The sequence below is a fragment of the Danio rerio genome, chromosome 10, assembly GCF_052040795.2.
Source record: "Danio rerio strain M-AB ecotype USA chromosome 10, GRCz13ab, whole genome shotgun sequence".
NCBI classification, from domain to species: domain Eukaryota; kingdom Metazoa; phylum Chordata; class Actinopteri; order Cypriniformes; family Danionidae; genus Danio; species Danio rerio.
In genome coordinates this window covers 6,395,801-6,420,102 of record NC_141030.1, presented here as the reverse complement: position 1 = coordinate 6,420,102, position 24,302 = coordinate 6,395,801, and the positions used below count along the sequence as shown (strand labels likewise).

The window sequence follows — 24,302 nt, the reverse complement described above, 5'->3', positions numbered from 1 at the left end:
TCGACATAAATCTAATTTCATCTTTTAACGCAAACATACTGTAGCTACTGATGTCTCTGCAGGTAATGTTTGCCTTATAAATCAGGCTTAAACTCTTATAGAGTGAGCCTAGCCTGTTTTATTACAACAAAACACAACAAAAATCACAAAAGCAATACAATTTTCTTATTATTGTGTGAGAGGGACACTTTCCTGCCTTGTTCTGAAGATGGAAAAACAAAAAGTGTTGAGCCATGTGTAAATTACACATTCCAAATTCAAAACAGCTACTGCTGCCAGAAAGTGACCAATAACAAGCAGGAGAACCTTTTGACTTTTTCCTTATGTGATTGGGTGAATGAAATTAAGATGTTTTATCATTTAAAATTGGACCCAAATTACTGCTCTGTAAATAGCAACAATGACTATGATTTTAAAATGGTGATTCCAAAAAAAGAACTGGAGCTTTTTTCTCTCAGGGATTAGCTGGTGTCTACCAAAGTACTGCGGGAACACTGACTGACAAGCTAGTTAAGACTGCTACGCATTCCACATAATCTGTGGAGTTTGGATGAGAGTAGCCAACAAAGAGACGAATGACTAAGACAAGTATGTTGAACAGTTCTGAGGACTATTACATAACAGCTGAGACTCAGCCGCACCCTGATACAGGCCCATTATACCACAAACTAGATTTATGCTTGATTTCTGAGGTATTTTTTGGCTTCTCTGGTATTTTTTTCTTTCTTCAATCTTTGCATGGAATAGAATTTAAGTGGAACAAATGCTTAAAAGGCAAATCAAATTCAGAAAAAAATATGCTGGGATTTTACCCAAATAAGATCATTTGACTTGTGTTGCTAGAAATTACAATGAAAGTGTTTATTAAAAAAAAAAAAATGGCATACAAAACGTTAAACAGCAAATTGATAATCAAATTACAACACTGATCTGATCAAGTGTAACAATCAGTCGGTACCAATGGCCAAGTGGTTAAGTGCGCTGACATATAGCACCATGGTGCTAACAGCGACCCGAGTTCGATACCCAGCTCGAGGTCCTACACTGACCCTTCTCCTCTCTCTGCTCCAAATACTTTCCAGTCTGTCCTCAACTATCCTATCTCAATAATAAAAAAGGTGTAAAACCCCTAATAATAATAATAATAATAAAAAAAAAAATTTAAGTGCAACAATTATTGCAGACACTGTCACAGACTTGAGATTAGAATAAGAGAAACAATTAAACTAAGATAACAAAAAAATTATATTAAATTATAAATTATATAGTTAATTCCTAATTAGTTTATCATTGGAATATTTGAATCTTATTTTTAGCTTTGCTTTTTTCCAAACATGAGGGGGGTCTGGCCCCCCAAATGAAAGCCGAGGTAACACTAAAGCAGTGTTCACCAAACTTTGTTACCCACACAGTGAGTAGCGCTCTCGCCTCACAGCAAGGTCGCTGGTTCGAGCCTCAGGTGGGTCAGTTGGCATTTCTGTGAAGAGTTTACATGTTCTTCCCTCGTTCACGTGGGTTTCCTCTGGGTGCTCCGGTTTCCCCCACAAGTCCAAAGACATGTGTTACAGGTGAGTTGGGTAAGCTGAATTGGCCGTAGTGTATGTGAATGGAATGTATAGGTGATTCCCATTGATGGGTTGCAGCTGGGCATCCACTGCATAAAACGTATGCTGGATAAGTTGGCGGTTTATTCTGCTGCAGCGACCCCTGCTTAATAAAGGGACTAAGCCAAAATGAAAATGAATGAATTAAAGAATGAATGAATGTTTGCACCTTGACACAGTTTTTTTGTCTGAATTAGAATTAATGAGATCAAAAAAATATCTATTGCCTGTTTATTTTAACATCATTACAAAGACAAATGAAAAAACATGTCTAATTAAATAGCATTATTTAGGAAAAGATTATATCGAAAAAAATATTATTGCAATGACGTATTTTCCCAGTATTGTGGGACCCTTCTTTGAATCAACTTGATAGTGAGTAAACTTTTATTTTTAGGGGTGAACTATCCCTTTAATTAATCCACGATAGGCCTAAAGGTATGCCAGCACAAAAACACACTGCACAAATAGTTGAAAAGCAAGAATTTTAACTAAATAGATGCAAAATTATATTGTAATTACAAAAAAATAAAAATAAAAAAATAAGCAATGTTTTGTTCTGCACTTTAAATTTGACCACTTTTCAATATCAATATCTTGGTTCATAATGATCATTGTCATCAGTTTGGTCAACAGTCTGTTTACTTCAGAACGCATCAGATAAGACAGGGTTCTGAGTATACTGCTGATGGACTCACGCTGGCCGAGTTGTGCTTCTGGAACTCTCTCCCTGATGATTCGACAGGCGTCGTACACCACTGTGGAGGGCTCAAACTGCATCGTCTTCACCACATTCCCCACCCCGATCTTCAGCGACAGCGCCACCATGACTGACAATACGGGACTGTGCCACTGCTACTCCTGCAAAACAAACATGAGGATGTTAGAAATTTCCAATGTTCACTTTAAAAAGCATCACTGAAGTTTGGTTACAAAGTACAGGCGGAGCCACTTGTAGTGAAGTTTACGTTACGTATGACACAAGTGTTTAAAAACTAGATTCTGATTGGTCAGTTGCAACATTCACTGCAAAAAAATGCTGAGTTCAACGCAATTTTTTCATGTTGTCACAACAAAACTTTATTAAGTTAACTTAATTGTATTGAACATGAAACCTTAATAAATGTGTTGTTTCAACTTATTTTAAATAAGTAGTTTGAACAAATAGCAAAAGTAATTTTTTGTGTTGCAAGATATGTTATCCCAAGGTAACAACCACTAAATAACGCATCCAGGAACTTCAAATCACCTTTACTGTCAGTGAAAACATTCAAACCCAAATCTTTCTGCTTGTCTGTCACGTCACTGTTTTGACTATTTGGTACCATCTATTAAATAATACATAGGTTAGTCTACGTTAATTCAGACAGTTTCGGTTCTGTTTGTGAACTAAAGCTTTGTTTTGCACCATCTTGTGAGTGAATAATGCACAGGTTAGTGTATACTCCATCAGCTGTTCATTTCTATCAGCTTTGAATTTAATTAAAGACAAACTATTACAACTCAAAACAATGTTTTGTGTTTAATTTTTATGTTTTGTGACAACTAGCCAAGTAATAAGCAGGATAAAGTACATCCAGAAGGTCATTTTCGATAAATAAACCCCTTAAGTCTTATACAACAGCCTTACGCTTCACATCAGGCTGCCGATTCTTGGGCTTTATTTTGTGATAACAACCTCCTGGATGTACTTTATCCCTAACTTAAGATTTAACCACTTTTGTGAGTTTTTTTTTTTTTAATGCGAACTTGTGCACAATTAGTATGTATGTGAAAGAAGCACAAATAGAAGTTAGTTCCCCTTTTAGAAGCTCTGCTTTTATCAGAAAAAAAGGAACAAAGTCTTTTTTTTTTACTTTTGCTTAAGACTTTTTAAAATTGGGCAAAGAAAGGCTGATCAGACGATCATTCTTTAATGTAAATACACTCATTTTCTGCTTTGTTTGCAAGAAAACTAGTTCGTAAATCAAGAACAAAAATGACAATAGCACACAAACCAGACCACAATACACAAACTAAACCAGAGAACACAGTTTTCTTATCTTTGCTTCTGAATGTGTTATCTATTCAAAAAGACACACTTTTTCAAGGAAATGTTTTTTAAAAGATGAAATCTGCTTTTAAACTTAAACAGTTAACTGTTAATATACATTTTGATGCGTTTGTCAATTACACATCTGTTGTACATCCCCAGAAGAAAAAAAATCCCCAGCTATGGGAAAACACCTCAGTGAAGTGGAGGAATGCTGGCAGAAAGAACAAAAATTGTAATATATGGGATATAGGCAATAATATCACATTCTTTGGCAAAACAATTACTATTTCTTACTATTTTTTACTAAATTCTTACTATTATACTATTTTTGAGATTATTCTTTTCAACAATCTGGTCCTCTTTGGTGTCAGTTATTTATTTAGTACAAATATTTCCTCATTTCCCAAAGGCTTTGTCAGAAAAATAAGCAAATTTCATTTTATGAATTACATTATGTTTCATATTGCATCATATGGGATGTGTTTCATAAATGTGTGGTTATTACTTATGTTTGGGTTTGTATGCCTGCCCCCTTATTTATCTTAGTGATGCAAGTCATGTGATCAAGTGTAACATGTCCACACAGATTCTGAAGATTTAGGCCATGTTGACATTGCAGCTATAAATTTGGTTTGTCAGTTCACAGTTTACTGCTCTAGCTCTACACACAAAGTTTGGCCTTTTATGGGAGTGAGAACCACATTAACTTTATAAAAAGTAGTGACAGCTGTACAAATATTTTCCACCATGTGTATGGAACTAAACAATTGCTAATGTTGTTATTGAAGTATCGTTGTCTGTTAATGAAGTATTTAAATGCATATTAGAGTCTTTCTCATCTGTATGTGTGAAGGAAGTTAAGACAGAGGAGGAAGTACTTCTTGTGTTGCCAGGAAGAAACAGTTAATGGGCCCATAATCAACTTAAAACCAAACTCAAATGAAAGCACATTCCAAATTTCAGGACCTGTGCATGCCTGCTTTATTAACTGCAAAAATAAATAATTCCAGCTATAAGTCACTTATAGTCACTTTCCAAAATCTTTTATACTATTAGTCACTTTCCAAAATCTTTTCTAGGCCAACAGTGCATCCCGAAAGCATTGATAGCGCTTTACTTTTTCCACATATTTTGTGTTACAGCTTTATTCCAAAATGGATTAAATTCATTTATATCCTCAAAATTATAAACGCAATACCCCATAATGAAAATTTGACAAGATTTTTTGAAATTGTTGCAAATTTATTAAAAATAAAAAAGCCTGAAAAATCACATGTACGTAAGTTTTCACAGCCTATGTCGTGAAGCTCTAAATTAAGGTCAGGTACATTCTGTTTCCACTGATCATTCTTGAGATCTTTCAGCAGCTTCATCGGAGTTCAACTGGGGTAAATTCAGTTGATTGGACATGATTTGAAAAGGCGTATCCTTGTCTATATAAGGATTGACAGTGCATGTCAAAGCACAAACCAAGCATGAAGACAAAGGAATTGTCTGTAGACCTCGGAGACAGGATTGTCTCTCAAAGCACAGGCTGGGGAAGGTTACAGAAACATTCTGCTGCTTTAAAAGTGGCCTCCACCATCCATGAGTTGGGTGAGCAGATTTTAGGGGAAATAACTTAAAAGTGTAGCATGTATACCAGGGGTCATCAAACTTGTTTCTGGAGGTCAGGTGTCTGGCAGATTTTAGCTACAACCCTAATTAAACACACCTAAACAAGCTAATCAAGGTCTTACTAGGTATACTTGAAACACCCAAGCAGGTGTGTTGAGGCAAGTTAGAGCTAAACCCTGCAGGGCACCGGACCTCCAGGAACAAGATTGGTGACCCCTGATAAATATTTACATTTTATGAGAAAAGCAACCACAAATTATGCAACTTTAATCAATGTAAAAAGTTCCCATCATTTCCTTGAGGGACTGACCTTGCTGCAGTCTGTAACCATGATAATACACTGAACCAGGTCCACTACATAGTGGACATTGTACCGCCCACTAAGGTAACGCCCATGCTACGTTGACGGTTGGGTTAGGATAGGGAGAGTTTAGGATAAGGGCTGTAGGCGATTGTCCATTACATAGTGGACATGGTTCAGTACTTCATTAAGCTGCAGGCTGCAGCGAGAGCTGTCTCGGACTGACTGACTGACACAGTACATCCCATAATACATCTGATCGGTTTTAAGGCTTGTATTCCTGGATATGACACCTTATCAGATCACCATTATCGGATTGCATGTAGTAGCTTCCTGTAAAGTTGACCTAATAACACTGTCAGTCACTGTCAGTGTCACAAATCTACTCAGAACGACAGTGCGGTGAGGCAGTGTTGAGGTCAGCTGTGTTTATAAGCTGTCCACACACACACACCGAGAGTAGAGGCACATTCCTGAGGAGGGTAAAGTGTGTGTGTTCTCACTGGGATATCAGAACACGGTCTTCTCTCTGGGGAGGAGACTGGAAACATTCCAACTGCACGATTCTAGCCATGTGTGTGTGTGTGTGTGTGTGTGTGTGTGTGTGTGTGTGTGTGTGTGTGTTGGGGGAGGAGCTGAGAAGCGCACTTCCTCACATACTTCCAGCATTCCCTTCATAGCCCAGAGTAACACTCCCACCAAACACAAGGTCTTACAACAAAACAATTGAATTCTGGGATCACAACATAAAGCCACTAAAGATGTTCAAAACATGGATGGGTTGTGTAAAAAACAACTTGACCATGAGGATGACGAGAACTTTCTGCGCCTCTAGTAGTAAGCGTTTGACAGATTCTTGAATACTCTGCTTGCACAAAAGCAATATCTCAGCTGTTAGACTTTTAAAAAGGAACGCAAAGCAGTGATTTAGGATTTAGTTGGGTGTATGAAACAGATTTCTCCAGTGCTTCATTTTTATTAGCAAAATCACATGCCAAGACTGGGATGTTTCACAGTTTGCATCATTGTGCTCAGATGTTCGCAGCGTTCCAGACAGTGAGCGTGGCTGGGCAGGGATCTTATTTGCCCATAGCGAGAAGAAAAATGGGTGGTGGATGCCATTGGTCTCTTCATGAAAGGCCTTCAATGCTTCACACTCCAGTCCAGTAGGTGGTGCAAACGCACCTATTATATTGGTTTCCATAGTAGCAGATGAACATCAGAACAGTGTGAACAAGTCTGAACGAAAAATGTCAACGGTGACAAGGATCTATTCACACTAGAGAATAACAAATTGTTATTTTATTAACTGATTAATCTCGCACTGTTGTCTCCAATCCTGAAGATTTCATCTCCAATCAGCTCAAATACACTTGTCTGGAAGAGCCTGTTTACACCTGGTCACTTCAAGCATTTTCTCTGATCATATACAGTAGCTGATTTGTGAAAACATTTGCAATTAAACTTGACCACATAAATGTGTCTCTGTTAAACTATTGAGCTTCAAATATGACAAAATAATATGACTTGCATTGTGTTCATTGGAGATTTATTGACAATTGTAATTTAATAAAACTGAATATTATATGCAGTTAAAACTAGTTTCGCATTTGAATTTCAGGAACAACAAGCATGTGTCTGGACTGAAGGAAATGAAACAGCTAAACGAGGAACAGCTATTAATGGAGAACCCATCTGTGTGTACTGTATGTGCGTGTGTGCGTGTGTGTGTGTGTGAGAAAGAGAGAGAAAGTGAGAGAGAGGGTGGAGCTGTATACATTTTGTAGGTATCCGTTTTATTTAAATGCATTTGATACTAGTTACATTAACATTTAGTCATTTACCAGACGCTTTTATCCAAAGCGACTTACAAATGAGGACAAGGAAGCAATTTACACAACTATAAGAGCAGCAATGAATAAGTGCTGTAGGCAAGTTTTAGGTATGTAAAGAGAGTGTAAGAAGCAAAACATTAGTACATTTTTATTTATTTTTTATTTATTTATTTTTTGTAGTTACTGGAGGAGTCAGAGAGGGAATTGCATGTTAGTAAGGAAAGTGGTTATTTGTAGTTTAGAAAGGGGTTTTTGTAGTTTGTGAAGGAGTCAGAGAGGTAGTTGCAGATTAGTAAGGAAAGTGGAGACTAAATAGTTGAGTTTGTAGTCGCTTTTTGAAGACAGCGAGTGACTCTGCCGTTCTGATGCAGTTAGGGAGTTCATTCCACCAACTGGGCAGATTGAATGCGAGAGTTCGGGAAAGTGATTTCTTCCCTCTTTGGGATGGAACCACGAGGCGACGTTCATTCACAGAACGCAAGTTTCTGGAGGGCCTATAAATCTGCAGAAGTGAGAGCAGATAAGAAGGGGCGCAGCCAGAAATCGCTTTGTAAGCAAACATCAGAGCTTTGAATTTGATGCGAGCAGCAACTGACAGCCAGTGCAAACGAATGAGTAGCGGAGTGACATGTGCTCTTTTAGGTTAATTTAAGACCACTCGTGCTGCTGCATTCTGAAGCATCTAAAGAGGTTTGATAGAGTTAGCTGGGAGCCCGGCTAGTAGAGTTGCAATAGTCCAGTCTAGAGAGAACAGGAGCTTGAACAAGGAGTTGAGCTGCATGTTCAGATAGGAAGGGTCGGATCTTTCGGATGTTGTAGTGTGCGAATCTGCACGAACAAGCAGTTCTAGAGATGTAGTCAGAGTAGTTGCATTTGATATGGCCGTAAATAACTATTGAGCATTTAAAGTCCCCTTGCATTCACTTACTGTATTAATTTCCATAATAATGACACAAGTAACTGTTTATCATTTAATCAGATCTCAAAATGTTTTGATGTCCACAATGAATATTATATGAAACACTGTAACACTGCGTAATGGCAAGTGGCGTTCTGGCATTAATAGTTCCCAGTGGTGTAAAGTAACTAATTATCAATACTCAAATTACTGTAACAGTAGTTTTTCTCAGAAATTGTAGTTTACTAAGTAGTTTAATAAATGTGAACTTTTACTTTCCCTGAAGTACGTTTTTAATGCAGTATTGGTACTTTTATTTCATTATTTTCCTTCAACCTGCAGTCACTACTTTATTTTTATTGTCTATGGAGGCTAGCAAAATCTGTCTTGAGATTCCTGTCCAATCAAATCACACACAGAAGGTAAAATCGCATCGTAATGAACTACCTGAAGACACATCCGCTTTATAATTGCAACAAACTGTTTGGAAGCATTAAAAATGTCTCAGAAGATATCCAAAATCTTTACATGTATTGACCCAGAGACTGTTTAGATGCATGTCACTAATGAGAAGATGATGGATGTTTACAGTATGATGACCAAAATGGCGTCATGACGTCAGATTGACGTTGTACTCCAACGTCGTGGGGGCATTACATTTTGTTTGAAAATCAGGTTGACATCAGCACTCCACCTCAGGCCGATGTCAATGTCCAATGTCCAATGTCCAACCGAAAATCAACCAAATATCAGCGTCTAATGATGTTACAGCTTGACGTTGTGTTACGTTACCACTATGATGTCTATCAATTGTTGGATTTTGGCTGCCATGCCTGACGAATTAATGGCAGTATTTGTTGTCAATATGGCGCTGGTTTAAAGATGTTGGCTTGACGTTGGATATTGGTCACTTTCTAACAACCTAAAATCAACATCATTTGACGTCATTATTGGACATAAAATTAACGTTTTCCTTAGATGCTGGCTAGACATAGAATTTTGGTCAACTGACATCACAACCTAAATCTAACCTAATATTAACGTCTGTTGACGTTGTGTGCCTGCTGGGCAATACCTACAGAATGTTACGTTTACACACACATGCACCAATTACATGTAAATGCATCAGCTTTTTACAGCGTAATACTCACTACTCGAGTACTTTTGAAAGAGCTACTTTTTACTTATACTTTGATTAATATTCACAACAGATTCTTTTACTCACACTACATTCTTAGGCAAGTAATGGTACTTTTACTCAAGTATGATTTGTCAGTACTCTTTCCACCACTGATGGTTCCTGCTACTGTTAATCACTGCAATTTCGAGAGTCAGTAAGTCAATTTTTCTATATTTTGAACTGATTATTGCCTATAAAATTGAAAAAGAAAACCTGAAAAGCTGTCACTCACCGCAATCTCAAACATTACAACTGAACTTTTCCAGAGTTGTGAGCGGTGAATGGATTATAAGTTTTGCAAACTCCAATGATAGCGTTCAGGAAATCACAGCTACAAGGTTTGTTTTTGCGGTTGTAAGTCGCTTAGGATAAAAATATTTAGCGTCTGCTAAATGCTTCAATGTAAATGAGTTTCCACTGCCAATACTGAAACTTTATTGTACTATGGTAACCCATACTGCTTAGTGGAAATGAGCCATTACAAACATCTTCATAATAGAGAATATTAACACCATGAGAAAATAATGTGTGAAACAGCAGTGCAACTAGTCAGAACCCAACTTACTCTGTAACAACTTACATTTAGAGACAGTAACAATACAAACTGAAGTGCAACACCCACTGTGACTTCTGACCAAGAGAAAATCTTCATCTACACGATTAAGCTTGAACTTGTGCATGAAGTCAAAGGAACTGCAAAGCAAGCACGATGACAAATTGAGGTTGTGAAGTTTTACTTTTTTTGTTCCCGTTTCATATACATCCTTTCTAAACCCTTTTAATAGCATGCACATTGCTGGTCTACAGCTGGCCTGATAGTGAAACCTCAGCTGACTATTTAACGTCATACAGACAATCATGACTAATTTAAATGTTCGTTTAATTCAAGCCATTTAAAGAGTAACACATTACACATTTAAAAAATGTCTTATGTCTAGCAAAATGGGTTTATTTGATTTTCATTTAAGTTTGTGAAACTTCATTTAGAGTCCACTTTTTCATTAATCAGCCGACTATTATTTAAACCAGTGGTGCTCAACCCTGTTCCTGGAGATCGAACTTCCTGCAAAGTTCAGCTGTAACCCTGATCAAACACACCTGAACCAATTAATTAGGACCTAAACAGCATAAACAGCACTTGACAGGTGTCACAAACACATTACAGGCAGGTGTGTTTGATATGGGGTGCAACTGAAATCTGCAGGAAGGTTGATCTCCAGTAACAGGGTGGTTCACGCCTGGTTTAAACTGTATTGTCTGTATTTTTAAATCTGTCATTGCTATTTTATTATCTGTTAACATATTGGAATTTCATTTTTTTGGGAGAATAAAGTAAAGCATCAGGAGATCTGGAATTTTTGTCTATTTCATAACAGGAACAGCTGTGGAAAAGTGATAGCATGAGGAACATTTTACCACTGTCATACTAAGCCACCGATAACAACCACAATGACCACTCAACACTAAAAATAGCTCCATCCTGTGCCACACATTTCACAAGTAGGATGATGCGCAAAACTAAAATGATTCAACCCTGAGGTGGACTGGTCATCTGCCCATGCCTACATCTCAAAACAGAAAGGGTCAGGCACCATACTCAATGACAATTTAAGAGGATTCTGATCTGAACTTTGTTATTGTTGTTTCAACTGAAAACAATAGATCTGAATGTGTCTGCAAAATATTAATCTAGCTAACAATCCTCTATCCATTGCAGTTATCAGTGTAGTTGTGACTTTCCCTGATTTATCAGAACAGACTATGGCAAAGTGAGTACCCTGAACGTGTTTTTCTGCCACCAATAAACTTCTGGTGAAAGGTTGAATTTTCTTTGTTTTGACTTCACACAGTTCATTTTACAGCATCTATAATGTAACTTAATAAAAACATAGTTTTCATTAATTAAGTGTAAAACTAAAGGAATTGCATAAGGAGTTGCATACGAGTGTAAAAACTCCATTGAAAAAATAAAGTGGTAAAATAAATTTCCATATTTTAAAAGACAATTGAATTTAATGCAGTGCTTCTTGTCCGGTGTGAGGCCCACTACAGTGCACCTGGAAAGTATTGATAGCGCTTCACTTTTTCCAGTGAAGTTTTTTTAATGTTACAGCCTTATTCCAAAATGGATAAAATTTATTTCCTCAAAATTCTACACACAATACCCCATAATGAGAACGTGAAAAGGTTTTTTGAAATTGTTGCAAATTTATTAAAAATAAAAATCCTGAAAAATCACATGTACATAAGTATTCACAGCCTTTGACGTAAAGCTTTAAATTGAGCTTAGGTACATTCTGTTTCCATTGATCATTCTTGAGACATGATTTGAAAAGGCATACACTGGTCTATATAAGGTCCCAGGGTTGATAGTGCATGTCAAAGCACAAACCAAGCCAATGCTAATGACAAAGGAATTATCTGTACACCTCCGAGATAGGATTGTCTCGAGGTACAAGGCTGGGGAAGGTTACAGAAAAATTCCAGCAGGACAATGACCAAAAGTACACCACCAAAATATCAATGGAGTGGCTTCACAACAACTCAGTGAATGTCCTTAAGTGGCCCAGCCAGAGCCCAGACCTAAATTCTATTGAACATCTCTGAAGAGTTCTGAAAATGGCTGCACACCATCGCTTCCCATCCAACCTGATAGAGCTTGAGAGGTGCTGCAAAGAGGAAGGGGCGAAAATTCCCAAAGACAGGTGTGCCAAGCTTGCTGCATCATATTCAAAAAGACTTGAGGCTGTAATTTTTGCTTTGGACGGCTGATTGGCCATTGTGCTCATGTGCTTAACAGGATTGAATCGAATGATCATGCTTTCACCATCTTCACAGAGTGCTTACACTGATACATGAGTGTTTGAAAGCCTATCATAGGATTTTATCATTAGTAGATATATGCGCAACCTTCTTTCGATTATCTTCAAAGATAACACAAAAACAGAAATTCAAAACTCAGCAAAACTGGACAACAGAAGGCTGCAAAAGAGTCAGGTGAAGAAATACGCAGCATACAGATCTTTCAAGCATCTTTCAAGACTTCTTAGGCCAACAGGAGGTCAAAGCTGGTGCTAGTAAGGTTTTCTTAACCTGTCAAAAAAAAAAGTACTACAGGCTACAGTCAGTGAAACAGAAACAGTCTGAACGAAGAAACCATCTCCATGAACGACCACAAAAGCAAGAAAGGAATGTTAATTGTGATATTAAGTAGCAGCTCGTAGGTATGTGTCCCTGAAACAGCTGTTGACCAGCGTTCACAAAAGCAGACACTTGACAGAGTTAACTACCCTTGAACATAAATGACACGCAGTCTATCTTCAAAAGACAAGACAAGTTCTCACCTGTGTGAAGACACAGGCAGAGACCTTCAGACTCACTGGAGTGCGATATGAGATAATCTCTCCTCTGACTCTAAATTGTTGACAGCTGCCGTCTGAGCTCAAGAGATCTGTCCACACTCACAACAGATAGCCAAGAAATGAGCCAACTGGCCACTGGCTATTTACAGAAAGCGATGCGGACTGTAACCAATCATAAAACGAGAGGCACATCAACAGAGTCTCTCAGGCCCCGGTTTACACTATTACGTTTTAGTTTTAAAATGGCTTTTTCGAATTAAAACCATCCGCGTCCACACTAGCGTTTCAGAACAACTCTCCGTCCATACTACACGGCTGAAAACGCACATCACGCAACCACACACACTCTGGCATGCACTGCAGTGATGAGAGCTGTGCACGTCGGACTGTTCATCAAGGATCTACCGTTGGATCTAATTTTACTATATTTGCTAAACGTGATATTTAACTAATCTTTTTGTCTATATCTAACGACATATTCCCAGACTTTGGTCTTTTGAACTATTACTTGTTCTTAGGTAATGTGTTTTGGCTGAGCACAAACATAAGTTAATATATTAATGAACCGCCTACACATATTCTACACATTTGACAGATTGTTTGCATTTATTTCCTATAATGTATAAACTTATTGTACGTTATACTTTTATAATGGCCATTATTGATTATCAAAACTTATATTCAGCAATAAAGAAGGTATGTTTCGTATTTTCAATAAAAATGAAAGGAGGTAGTAACGTTACAGGCTCTGTTTTGTTATAAATATGCAAACAGTGAAGATGACGGTCATATAAATATGTAGCTCCATGACGTCTCAACATTTCTGGTGTCTGTTAAATTGCTAATATTAAAATGAAAATAGGAAATTCCTTAAATCATGTTTTTATTTTATTGTTAAGTGAAATAATGAAGCCAGGGTGATGAGGATGAGGTTATAAAGTACACTGTTCCCTTTGAAGATTCACCTATCCCGACGTGTCCTTGGGAGTTTGTTTTCCATATCAAACTTGCGAAGTCTGAACTTACAAGGAGAGGATGCGAGACTGAACTGTGTTTAGGCTACTTAATATTGAGGAAAAAGCCCCAATCAGATAGGCGATTTTCATACACAACACTTGAAATGCTTTTCATAACCATAACTCTATAATCATTTAAATGATGTGAGCTTTTGGTTTCACTTTTTACTGCTGAGTGTGCTCTTGTTAAATTATATTTCCCACGCAGCTACCAAACAATCGATTTGTGCAACAAACTGAACGTTATTTACAACTTTATTACCTGTTATTCACATCCTATGCAGTTTCTGTTTACTTAAGTAGACACTCCTGACGTCCTCTCGTAAACAAACAGTGCGTCAGCTTATATGTGATATCGCAGCCGCAAATACTTCATTACATTAAAAAATAAATAAAAATTGGGTGAATTATACCTTATAGGTATGTAAAACACTTTAAATACACTTGAGGCATTCATGTTGCTGAGCAACGTATATAAAACACTGAAGACTTGTGCGACCACCTTTACGCTTCTCTCTTGACCTTGAAAATATAATTGGCTGAATTGTAGAAAAGCTAAATATGATCATGTGTAGGATCGAATCGACATCGCAATCTTTTTAAATGAATCCAGCAGCCCTAATCGTAGAATTAAAAAAAATATTGCAATGTGCATTTCCAAAATTGTGCAGCCCTACTACTAAGATACAGATTTAACATTAAAAATATATATTCAGATCACCAAAGACAACCCAAAAATCTGAATACACTTTAATGTAAAAATCTAACATAAAATCTCTGTTTAATTTATACAGACCATCTTTATCAGTCAATATTTGACTAAATCATTGTCATTTTATTGTTTGTTAAATTTGTAAATTACACTAGCCCCCCTTTGCATTTTTTTCTTTTTTTAAATATTGTCCAAATGATGATTAACAGAGCAAGGAAGTTTTCACAGTATGTCTGATAATATTTTTTCTTTTGGAGAAAGTCTTATTTGTTTTATTTAGGCTAGAATAAAAGCAGTATTTAATTTTTTTTAAAACCTATTTATGTTAAAATTATTAGCCCCTATAAGCCATATTTATATGATAGTCTACAGAACAAACCACCGTCATACAATAACTTGCCTAATTACCCTAACCTGCCTAGTTAACCTAATTAACCTAGTTAAGCCTTTAAATGTCACTTTAAGCTGTATAGAAGTGTCCTGAAAAATATAGTCAAATATTATTCACTGTCATCATGACAAGATTAAAATAAAAAACACAGGGTTAAAAACTACCCGAGTTAGGTTGTTTTTAACCCTACTGCTGGGTAAATATGGGACAGAACACATCAGGGGTTAAATTTAACCAATTGGGTCAGTATTAATTGGGTTATTATTTTTAACCCCATAAATGGGTTGTTTTTCTACCCAATTTGTTCCAAAAATGCCTGCAAAAGATGACCCAGCAATTGTGTTGGTTTGACTCTGCATCACTGAAGTAAGGTGGGAGATGTGCAGCTTTGATTACAGGTGTACAAATGGTGGTAGTAAGAAATTTTTCAATTCTGAAAGATCTGTTATGAGCATAAATCTCATTTTAATCATCTGAAAAAATGCAAGGAATCTGCATTTATGTTACACTATTTTCATTGCATTTAAACAAATTAGTACAAAATATGTGGTATCCCAGTCAGCCCCTGTTGTGAGTTGATTTAACCCAAAGACCTGGGTTTAAACAACCTAAGACTCTGAAAATAACCCCCAAAATTTACCTAAATGCCTCATTTATAATAATAAATAATATTATTATTTATAATAATAATAGTAAAATAACCCCATTTTTTTAGAGTGTATTAGAAATGAATTCTCCTCTACATCCCGTTCACTTCATAAAGAAGTCACATAACACAAGTATTAGCTACAGACAGGTTTTCATGCTGACTTTATCAGATGTTAAACTCCTGCATTGCACAACATGATAAGTGGAGACCTGAGCCACGCTGTCAAGTTTCTGTGGTGACAATTCCCAACAGCTCATTTCCTAAACGAAGTCTTAAACAAGCGGTTTTGAATCTAACAGTCTGAGCGTTGACTCATGTGTGCGTAACGGCTGACAGACATCCCTTGCTTACTATATAAGCACAGTAGATCTGGACTGAGTGCCGCGTGTCCTACTGACATCTGGCTCCAGACAAAACACACACAAACGAAGAATGACAAAGCTGCTACATCCCTTTCTCAATCTGAACACTGTCTGGCTTCATTAGTCATCCACTCATAGCACAGGTATCAAACTCAGACCAATCACAGGAGTTGCACAAGTATTCGTTTGGATTCCAGCGTGTCACAGAGTGGAATGCAGTGCAGTTGTAGCAACTCCCGCTCGAGCCCAGCAAGCAGTGACGTCATTTCCTGTTTCAAAGTCTCTTCACTGCCATAAAAGGGAATTTCAGTTATCAGAGCAGAGGACCACGTGTTCACGCACATACATATACACACACTCCAGGAGCACTGCATCCTGTGCAATTACATTGAGCTCAGGAAGGGAGTGTTGTTTAGTAGTTCATGGAATACAAATCACAAGCACGGTTGAGTTGTGAGTAAATACTTTACAAATGTTTAAAAAAAAATGCACTGACCTATCAAGATTAGCAGGAACAATTGGCATTTGGCTGTCTCTAAATGTTTCTGCACTCAAATCTTCCTAATACAAAGATAACTCTGAGCCGGACATTTACAACATGGCGCCAAATCCACCCAAATCCGAATGAAGGCTCCAGTAGTGGTCAGAGTAACTTCTTGGCTGGAGTTTTATTGTTCTTATACTGTTCCTTCCTGTAGCTGAACCCTCCCTGTTTAACCAGGCTCAGATCAGGAAGTTCCTGACCGAAGCTGCAAATTGCAACTTCACTTCCGCTAATGAAATGTAAAAGCCCAAACTGTTTATGTGAACACTTATATCTGATATTAAGTCCTGCAACTCAACTAATCAACATTTAGTTTGTGTCAAATCTCTTGAGCAATGCAGCAGACACTGGCCACTGATTAGAAGTGTAAAAAATAACAACTATGATAGCATCATATTTGTTTAACAACGTTTTGCTCTACGTTGTTAATGTAGCAATTCCATTTGCACCACTTTGTGGACTCATGGGTGTAGGGATGTAATGTTTTTAGTTTTTGGTTGTACGAATATAGTCTGAGAAATAATCACGGTTTCATGGTTATCACGATTATTATGCATTCATTAATGTTCAAACCCCACTAGTTTAGATTAAGATGAAAACTCCTTATATTTTACAGTGTTATGTATTACTGCTCAGTAGAGCTGCACGATTCTGGCTAAAATGAGAATCATGATTTTCTTGCTTAAAATAAAGATCACGATTTTCTCACGATTCTGTAGATGTAAAATAAAGGTATGGTAAAAACAAACATATGGCACAACATTGATTATAATATTATGTGTAGGTCTACTGGTTTCTATAACTAATTCTATTCTACTTATAATAATTATGATGTTGAATTATTGTGTTTGAGATATATGCTTGCAATCTGTCATTGACAACATTATTAGACAATTTTATTCACTGGTAAAAACAGACATTTGTCATTATTAGATTATATTCAACAATATATAGGCTAGAGTAGGTATACTGACACTGTAAACATTTATTTTTAAGCCCAACTCTGTTCGCTATGAAAGAAAACACATATCCCTTGATCGAGCGACTTGATCATTTAAATTAGGTGCACACTTTCGGTTTCATTTTGACTGCTAAGTGCTTGTTCATACTTCGCGCATGGCTCCCAAACGATCACTCTGTGCCACAAACTGAATATTATTTACAACTGTATTACCTGTTATTCGCAACATATGCAGGTTCTGTTCACTAAAGTAGACGTGCGCGCGTGCCCTCTCTGTAATTACAGCTCACGGTCAGCAGCTCACGTCACGTGGGATTTCCCGGCCGCAAAAACATCATTATATTAAGACAAAAATGATATTTTTAGGTGAATTATACCTTATAGATACAGTATGTGACTCATTCAACATCATTTGGAGGTGTCATGTCACTGAGCAACGTGTGTGAAACAATGAAAGACTCGTGCAGCCGCCTTTTCTTCTCTCCTGAACTTGAAAATATGATTGACAGAATCGTAGAAATGCTGGATTAAGACCGCCTAGGGGGTCGAATCGAGATCGCAATCTTTTTTCGATTAATTGTGCAGCTCTACTGCTCAGTAACTAATTAATACAGCATAACATAATATTAAAACAAACAATAGTAAATTTCTCTTTTTGTGCTTAACAATAAGTGAATGCTTTTGACATTTAAACAGAAATAATTTTACACTGTAAATAAATGATAGAACAATAAATAAATACAAATAAGAATAAATAAAAAAGCAGTATTTGTCTAATGCAGGGCTTGAAATTGCCGGTGCTCCCAACAATAAAAATGTAGGAGCACCAGAAAAAATTTAGGAGCACCCACCAAAAATTAATGAGCACCACTGCAACTTGTTTAAAAACGGATTTATTGTTTTTACTAACCCGCGTCCTCAGTTATGACCGCGACACCCCCCTTACCACCCGCGTCCTCAGTTATATCTGCGCCTAGGGTCTAGGGTCACCTCTGTCTTCAATTTCATCCGCGACACCCCATCCGTGCAAAAACAGTGTTGAGAAGCCTTTACGATTAAAAAACCGTGACAAATTAAAGAGCTGTTAATAGTAAAACCAGTTAATCATTGCATCCCTTCATGGGTGTGCCGGTCTAAAAAGAAGGTGTGTTAAGGTGCATTTCTTGGCGTGTTGCCATTTTGAGGAACTGAAATAGACTGTGCCACTGACCAGCTGAAAGCAGGTCTACAGGCCAGCGCAGAGCGCTGATCACTCGACGCGGAAGAATAAATCAGCATTTAGGTGCAATGGGGCAGCCATGGCCTAATGTTTTGGATCCAAAGGTCGCAGGTTCGAGTCCTGGCACCAGCAGGAATTGTTGGTGGAATAAACATCCACCTCAATGCCATGACTAAGTTAATTCATTCTTTGACCACACCAAACCCCAAACTGCTCCCCAGTCAGCCCAATGCTCCAGGTGTGTGTTCACTATTGACTGCTGTTCACACCTCCCTAGAAGATCTACACCAAAGGAGGAAACAAACTTAAGTACAATGCAATCTAACCAAACAAGAACAAGAGTGAATACAATCCAAGTAATCCTTGACCGATCTAAACCAGGCAAAGTTCCAGCAAAAAAAAAACACAATAAACAAGGTAATAATTAATTATTGTAAATAAAAAAATCCGTAAAATAACTATATACTTTTTGTCAACGTCACACATAACTAATTCCACTGACTCAAGTTAGGTAAAGTAACTGATTGTAGCAGTGCTACAAAGTAAATTACAGACCTCTTGAAATTACGTATCTGAAATCCCAGTCTTTTGATGTCACAGCAGACAATGCAGGGCACCAGATCAGTCACATCTCCTGTAATTCAATCAGTCTGACTGCTTTAGTGAACGTGACCTTTCAGTTTCACACACACTTCCTACAGCTGAACAACTGTGCAGAGAATGGAAAGGCCATTAGGAAGGTCGGGCACTGTTCTCAGTGAGGTCATATCACAGACCTAAACAAGTATTTAAGGGCAACTAGGTGTAGGTAATGCAATGTGGCATATAGAAAAAAATGTTCAAAAGTTTCAATGAAATAAATATTAAGGCTATTAAATTAGCTTATAAGGTGAAAATGGATTAAAAGTGCCAATTCACAGCATTTCTATACATTTAGTTCTGCGTCATATTTATTTTTACACATTTTTTGCAGTGTTAAGCATAAGGTCTAAAGGTCATTCATTTGCAGCTTCTCTGGCCAAAATCCTGTCATGTGACCAAACAAATCATGGGATGTCTTAGTTTAGAAATGGGAAAATGTAACGTTGGTGTCCTTAAAATGACAAGCCAGATTATAAAAGTTAAATTTAGATTCACACAGACTCAAGTTTGAATCCCTGAATCCTTATTCATTCATATACAGCTGAATTAGATTTTTTTCTTCTAAAGAAAGTCTTATTTATTTGAATTCAGCTAGAATAAAAGCAGTGATTACATTTTTAAACACCATTTTAAGGTCAAAATTATTAGCCCCTTTAAGCTATTTTTTTTCAATTGTCTACAGAACAAACCATCGATATACAATAACTTGCCTAATTACCCTAACCTGCCTAGTTAACCTAATTAACCTAGTTAAGCCTTAAAATGTCACTATAGACTGTATAGAAGTGGCTTGAAAAATATCTAGTCAAATATTATTTACTGTCATCATGGCAATGATAAAATAAATCAGTTATTGGAAGCGAGTTATTAAAACTATTAAATTTAGAAATGTGCTAAAAAAATGTTTCTCTGTTAAACAGAAATTGGAGAAAAAAAATAAACAGGTGGTCTATTAATTCAGGGAAGCGAATAATTCTGACTTCAACTCTACATCGAACTGATGACTCTGTGAATGCATCGTTTCAACAGACATCACAAACAGAAAGGGACATTTTGCAGAAGGGCTGCACAATATATAGTTTCAGCATTGATACCGCAATATGTGCATCCGTATTAGTCACATTACAAAAATCTGCAATGCGGAAGTGACATTGCAGTGTAATTTTTACATTTACATTAACAAAACAATAAATAACAATAAATTAAAGTTTCTTTCATTTTTATCTTTGCTTTATTGCATTTATCAATGCTTGTAATTCATTACATTTTATGCATGCTTTACTGCCTTACAGAATCATCCCAGTCAATCATAATGAATACATCTGGTAACACTTTAAAGACCAATTGTCACTATTAACTAGTTGGTAGGTTATAGAGATATTTGCTGCTTATTTGTACTTACAAAGCACATATTTTCTGATTGTACACCCCTAATACTACCCTATAGCTAGGCCCACACGGAATCTGCGTGCGCAGAATTCTGCAGATTTTTAGCTCATCATTAATTCTGTTTATTTACTTGAGTAAATGTGTGTAAATCTATATTTATTCAGTTTTTAAATTAACTACAGTAATATTATTGACTAATATGAAAATGTTCATCTGATTTATGTGCAAGGCAGTTTGTACAGTAGTATTTTCTGTCTTTTAGTAGATATATTAAATGAGAGTCTTCCCTTGTTTACTAAATAAAGTGGATCTGATTGGATTAGCATTTTAAAAATGAAATAAAAGTTAAAAACATTTTTTATTTAACTGAAAATGCGTTATGGCGCGACACAACTAACTTTAAAAAGGAAATGGGAGATGAGACTCTGATTGGTTTATTCTCAAAACATACCCATAACTCATTAAGAGAATAAGCTCAACCCTGTTAGACCATGCGCCACGGCGCAAAGCAAATTTTTTTTGTCCTTAAAATAGCAAAAGTGGATTTTGACACCCTTAATGCATCTAGATTGTTAAAAGTGAGCCCTAATGCTGCGTTCACACCAGACGCGGAAGGCGCATCAAGCGCGAGTGATTTACATGTTAAGTCAATGCAAACGCGCGAATGAAGCAAATTGCACGAATGGCGCGGGGCGAATTAAGCGTTTTGCACGTTTGACACGCTTAACGAGCATTTCGCGCGAATCTCTCGAGTTCGAAAATCTGAACTTCAGTGTTCATTCGCGCTGCATTAACCAATCAGAAGCTTGCTCTTGTGGGGGCGTGATTGTGACATAGAACCTGTTGTCAGTGTTCCGAGGGAAATCCTCCACCCTTCACCGCCAACAGTTCATCAAACTCTGCTTGGCTCAGTCAGAAGCACCGCTGAAAGCCTCCGTCATCTAGGTTAAGTTTCTGGAGGAGTTTATGAGCTCACAGAGCTGGATGCACCTCTGAAAGGATGTAGTGGACTCAGACACGACCCTAAACATATCGACGCTGTTCTTCAGTCTTCATAAAGCACATAAACACTGTTATTTTCTTCATAAAATCCATGTTAGCCCATTAGCTATGAAGCTAGATCTTCGGGCAGACAGAAGCCCTGCCCATCACGCGAATCCGCGTCTGTTCTGAAGTAAATTTGACATGCGAATGAAGCGAGGTTTGACGCGCGAATGAAGCGAGTAAATTCCAATGTTCACGCTAGGGTTGTAACGGTATGAATTTTTCACGGTATGATAATCGTCTAAAACAATACCACGGTTTGACGGTTTCACGGTATACGGTATGTTACAAATGTTACAAAATAATAGAACAGTGAAGCAAATTTGACTTTTTCCAAATAATATATTTTTAGTTACTATAAACAACACCACTTACAATGAACAAATAAAAATAAGAAAATAATAAATAATGTGTCAAAGTCCAAATAAAGTCCAAATAAACATGGTGCAAATCCTCAGTAAAAAATAGATATAAATATTTACTATACTATAAATAGTTACATAACGAAACTAGATTCAATATGGAACATCCTCAGGTTTTATGTGCCAGCATGGATATGGTTGTCTATCGATATGGATTTGGATATGGTTGTCTGCAATGCAGACAAACAGCTGCATCTTCATTTGCGTCTTTTAAAAACAGCAAGAGCAGCAGTTCGTCTTTGCTGTGTCACTGTTTTGTCATGTTTCTGTGCTGCTGTGCATGCAAAAGTACTTAGTATGAGAATCATTTAATGCAAAACTTTTTTTTTTTGTGTTTTATTTAGCCGCGCATAAATGTATGCCTATCTCTCATTCCGTGTTGTTCAAAAAGCTTGGTCCACAAACAAAAGCGAAACCTATGCTTATTGGTTGTGATATAGCGAGTTTGAACCAATCTGGGCATGGAGGAGGGACAATGCATCAATGTATCATGTCTGATTTGTCCGGAGACACAGTGACGAGCGTTTCTTTGTCAAATCAGCGTTGTCAAATGTTGATGACGTAACCGCACTGATTCCGGAGCCTCTGAAAGTCCGCGAATGTTATGTGATACAGCACTGGAAAGCTGAGATTCTCTTCTTTATGCCAATCTTTGAATTGTATGAATCGGATCAGCGGATCAAAAGTTATTAAACATTTAAGAGCAATACTTAATTTTAGCCGCGGGCGGCTGTCTCGGTCTTTAAGGGTTAAAACCGTTGATATGCAATTGTTCATGGTATGATAATCGTGCACGTTCAAATCGTGGTAAACCGTCATACCGGTATATTGTTACAACCCTAGTTCACGCGGCTATTTACGCGCGAATAGCGCGATTTATCCGCGCGTTCCGCGTCTGGTGTGAACACAGCATAAGAGTTTATTAAAGCAAAAGTCATAATAGTTTGCTAACAGTGACAATTGAGTCTTAAAATAAAGTGAACTTTTTTTTCCAAATAGTGCTATTCAATCATTTGCTGGAATTCTATAGATACAGTATGTATCGTAAAACACAAAATATAAACATTTTTCCAATGTCGTGCAGCCCTATTTCACTGTTGTGTACAAAGAGAATAACCATCTACAGACTTCCGTGACACATAAAAGTATTTTGAGAAATAGGACTTTCCCTATGATTCAATATGTGTAATTTTTTCCCTTGTTGGAAGCATTTCTTGACCATGACTTCCACACCCTGAGAGGACAGTTCCTCTCGGAGAACTTGATCTAGCCCTACATCCTCACTTTACCTCAGCAATGTCAACAGCATCTTCTTCCAAACTCCTCCTGTCTCTGTTCGCACACATTTTATAACATAGCTGGAACAACAACAATGCTCTGAAAAACCACCGCAAATAAACAGAAGAACTGCTAAATACAACAGACATCCAGACAGACATCATTGCAATGAGCAAACAGGCATCATAGACCACAAAGATTGCAAAACAAACAGAAGTCATGCAATACAATAATAAATCAATGACTGCCAATCAATAACTGTAATCATGTGGAAGAAGTGAAGGTCAGAGAAAAGCATCCAGTTTGGTCCGTTTTCAGCTCCCGTCTGATGCGTTGATCTTAAATGTTTAAGCTGCTGGAGCACTTTAGCATTTTTAGCAATAGATTACACAAATCCTTACAGTCAGAGTTTCATCCTTAAGCTAAAAAAAAAAAGCTTAAACCGCTTAAGTAATAAGAGTCAGTTTCTGATTCTCACTATAGGACTAAAACTGACAGCCAAAATTGTGATACAATGCATGATACTGGATTCTCGACACAATTTGGTGAAATTGCCATTTAAAGGAGACCTATCATGCCACTTTTTACAAGATCTAAAATATGTCTCTGAGACCCCTAGAGCGTGTTTGTGAAGTTAAGGATCAAATTACCTCACAAATATTTTTATAGCTCTTTGAAGCTGCCCCTTTTAGGCCATTATCTTCAGCAGGTATGGTGTGAATGGCGGACGGCTATGCAAAATTCATGTTCAGCGTCCGAGTTATACATCAGCACAACGACATTCGCAATAATGCCCTCACGAAAGAGCATCCTGAAATGACACTGAAAAGATAAAACAGTT

The 24,302-nt window shown here is 37.2% G+C and overlaps 1 protein-coding gene across 7 annotated transcripts in view; it reads right to left on the bottom strand.

Annotated features, from left to right (window-relative positions):
• Positions 1-24,302, bottom strand: part of tln1 (talin 1) — a 1,269,505-nt gene that overhangs the window by 1,215,553 nt on the left and 29,650 nt on the right. For all 7 annotated transcript variants that reach the window (XR_015500341.1, XR_015500343.1, XR_015500344.1 and 4 more), the window contains 1 exon segment: positions 2,303-2,465. Coding sequence is in view for 3 of the 7 variants with exons in the window: in XM_087269398.1 (XP_087125524.1) it covers positions 2,303-2,432 (130 nt within the window). In the remaining 4 variants the exon portion in view is untranslated.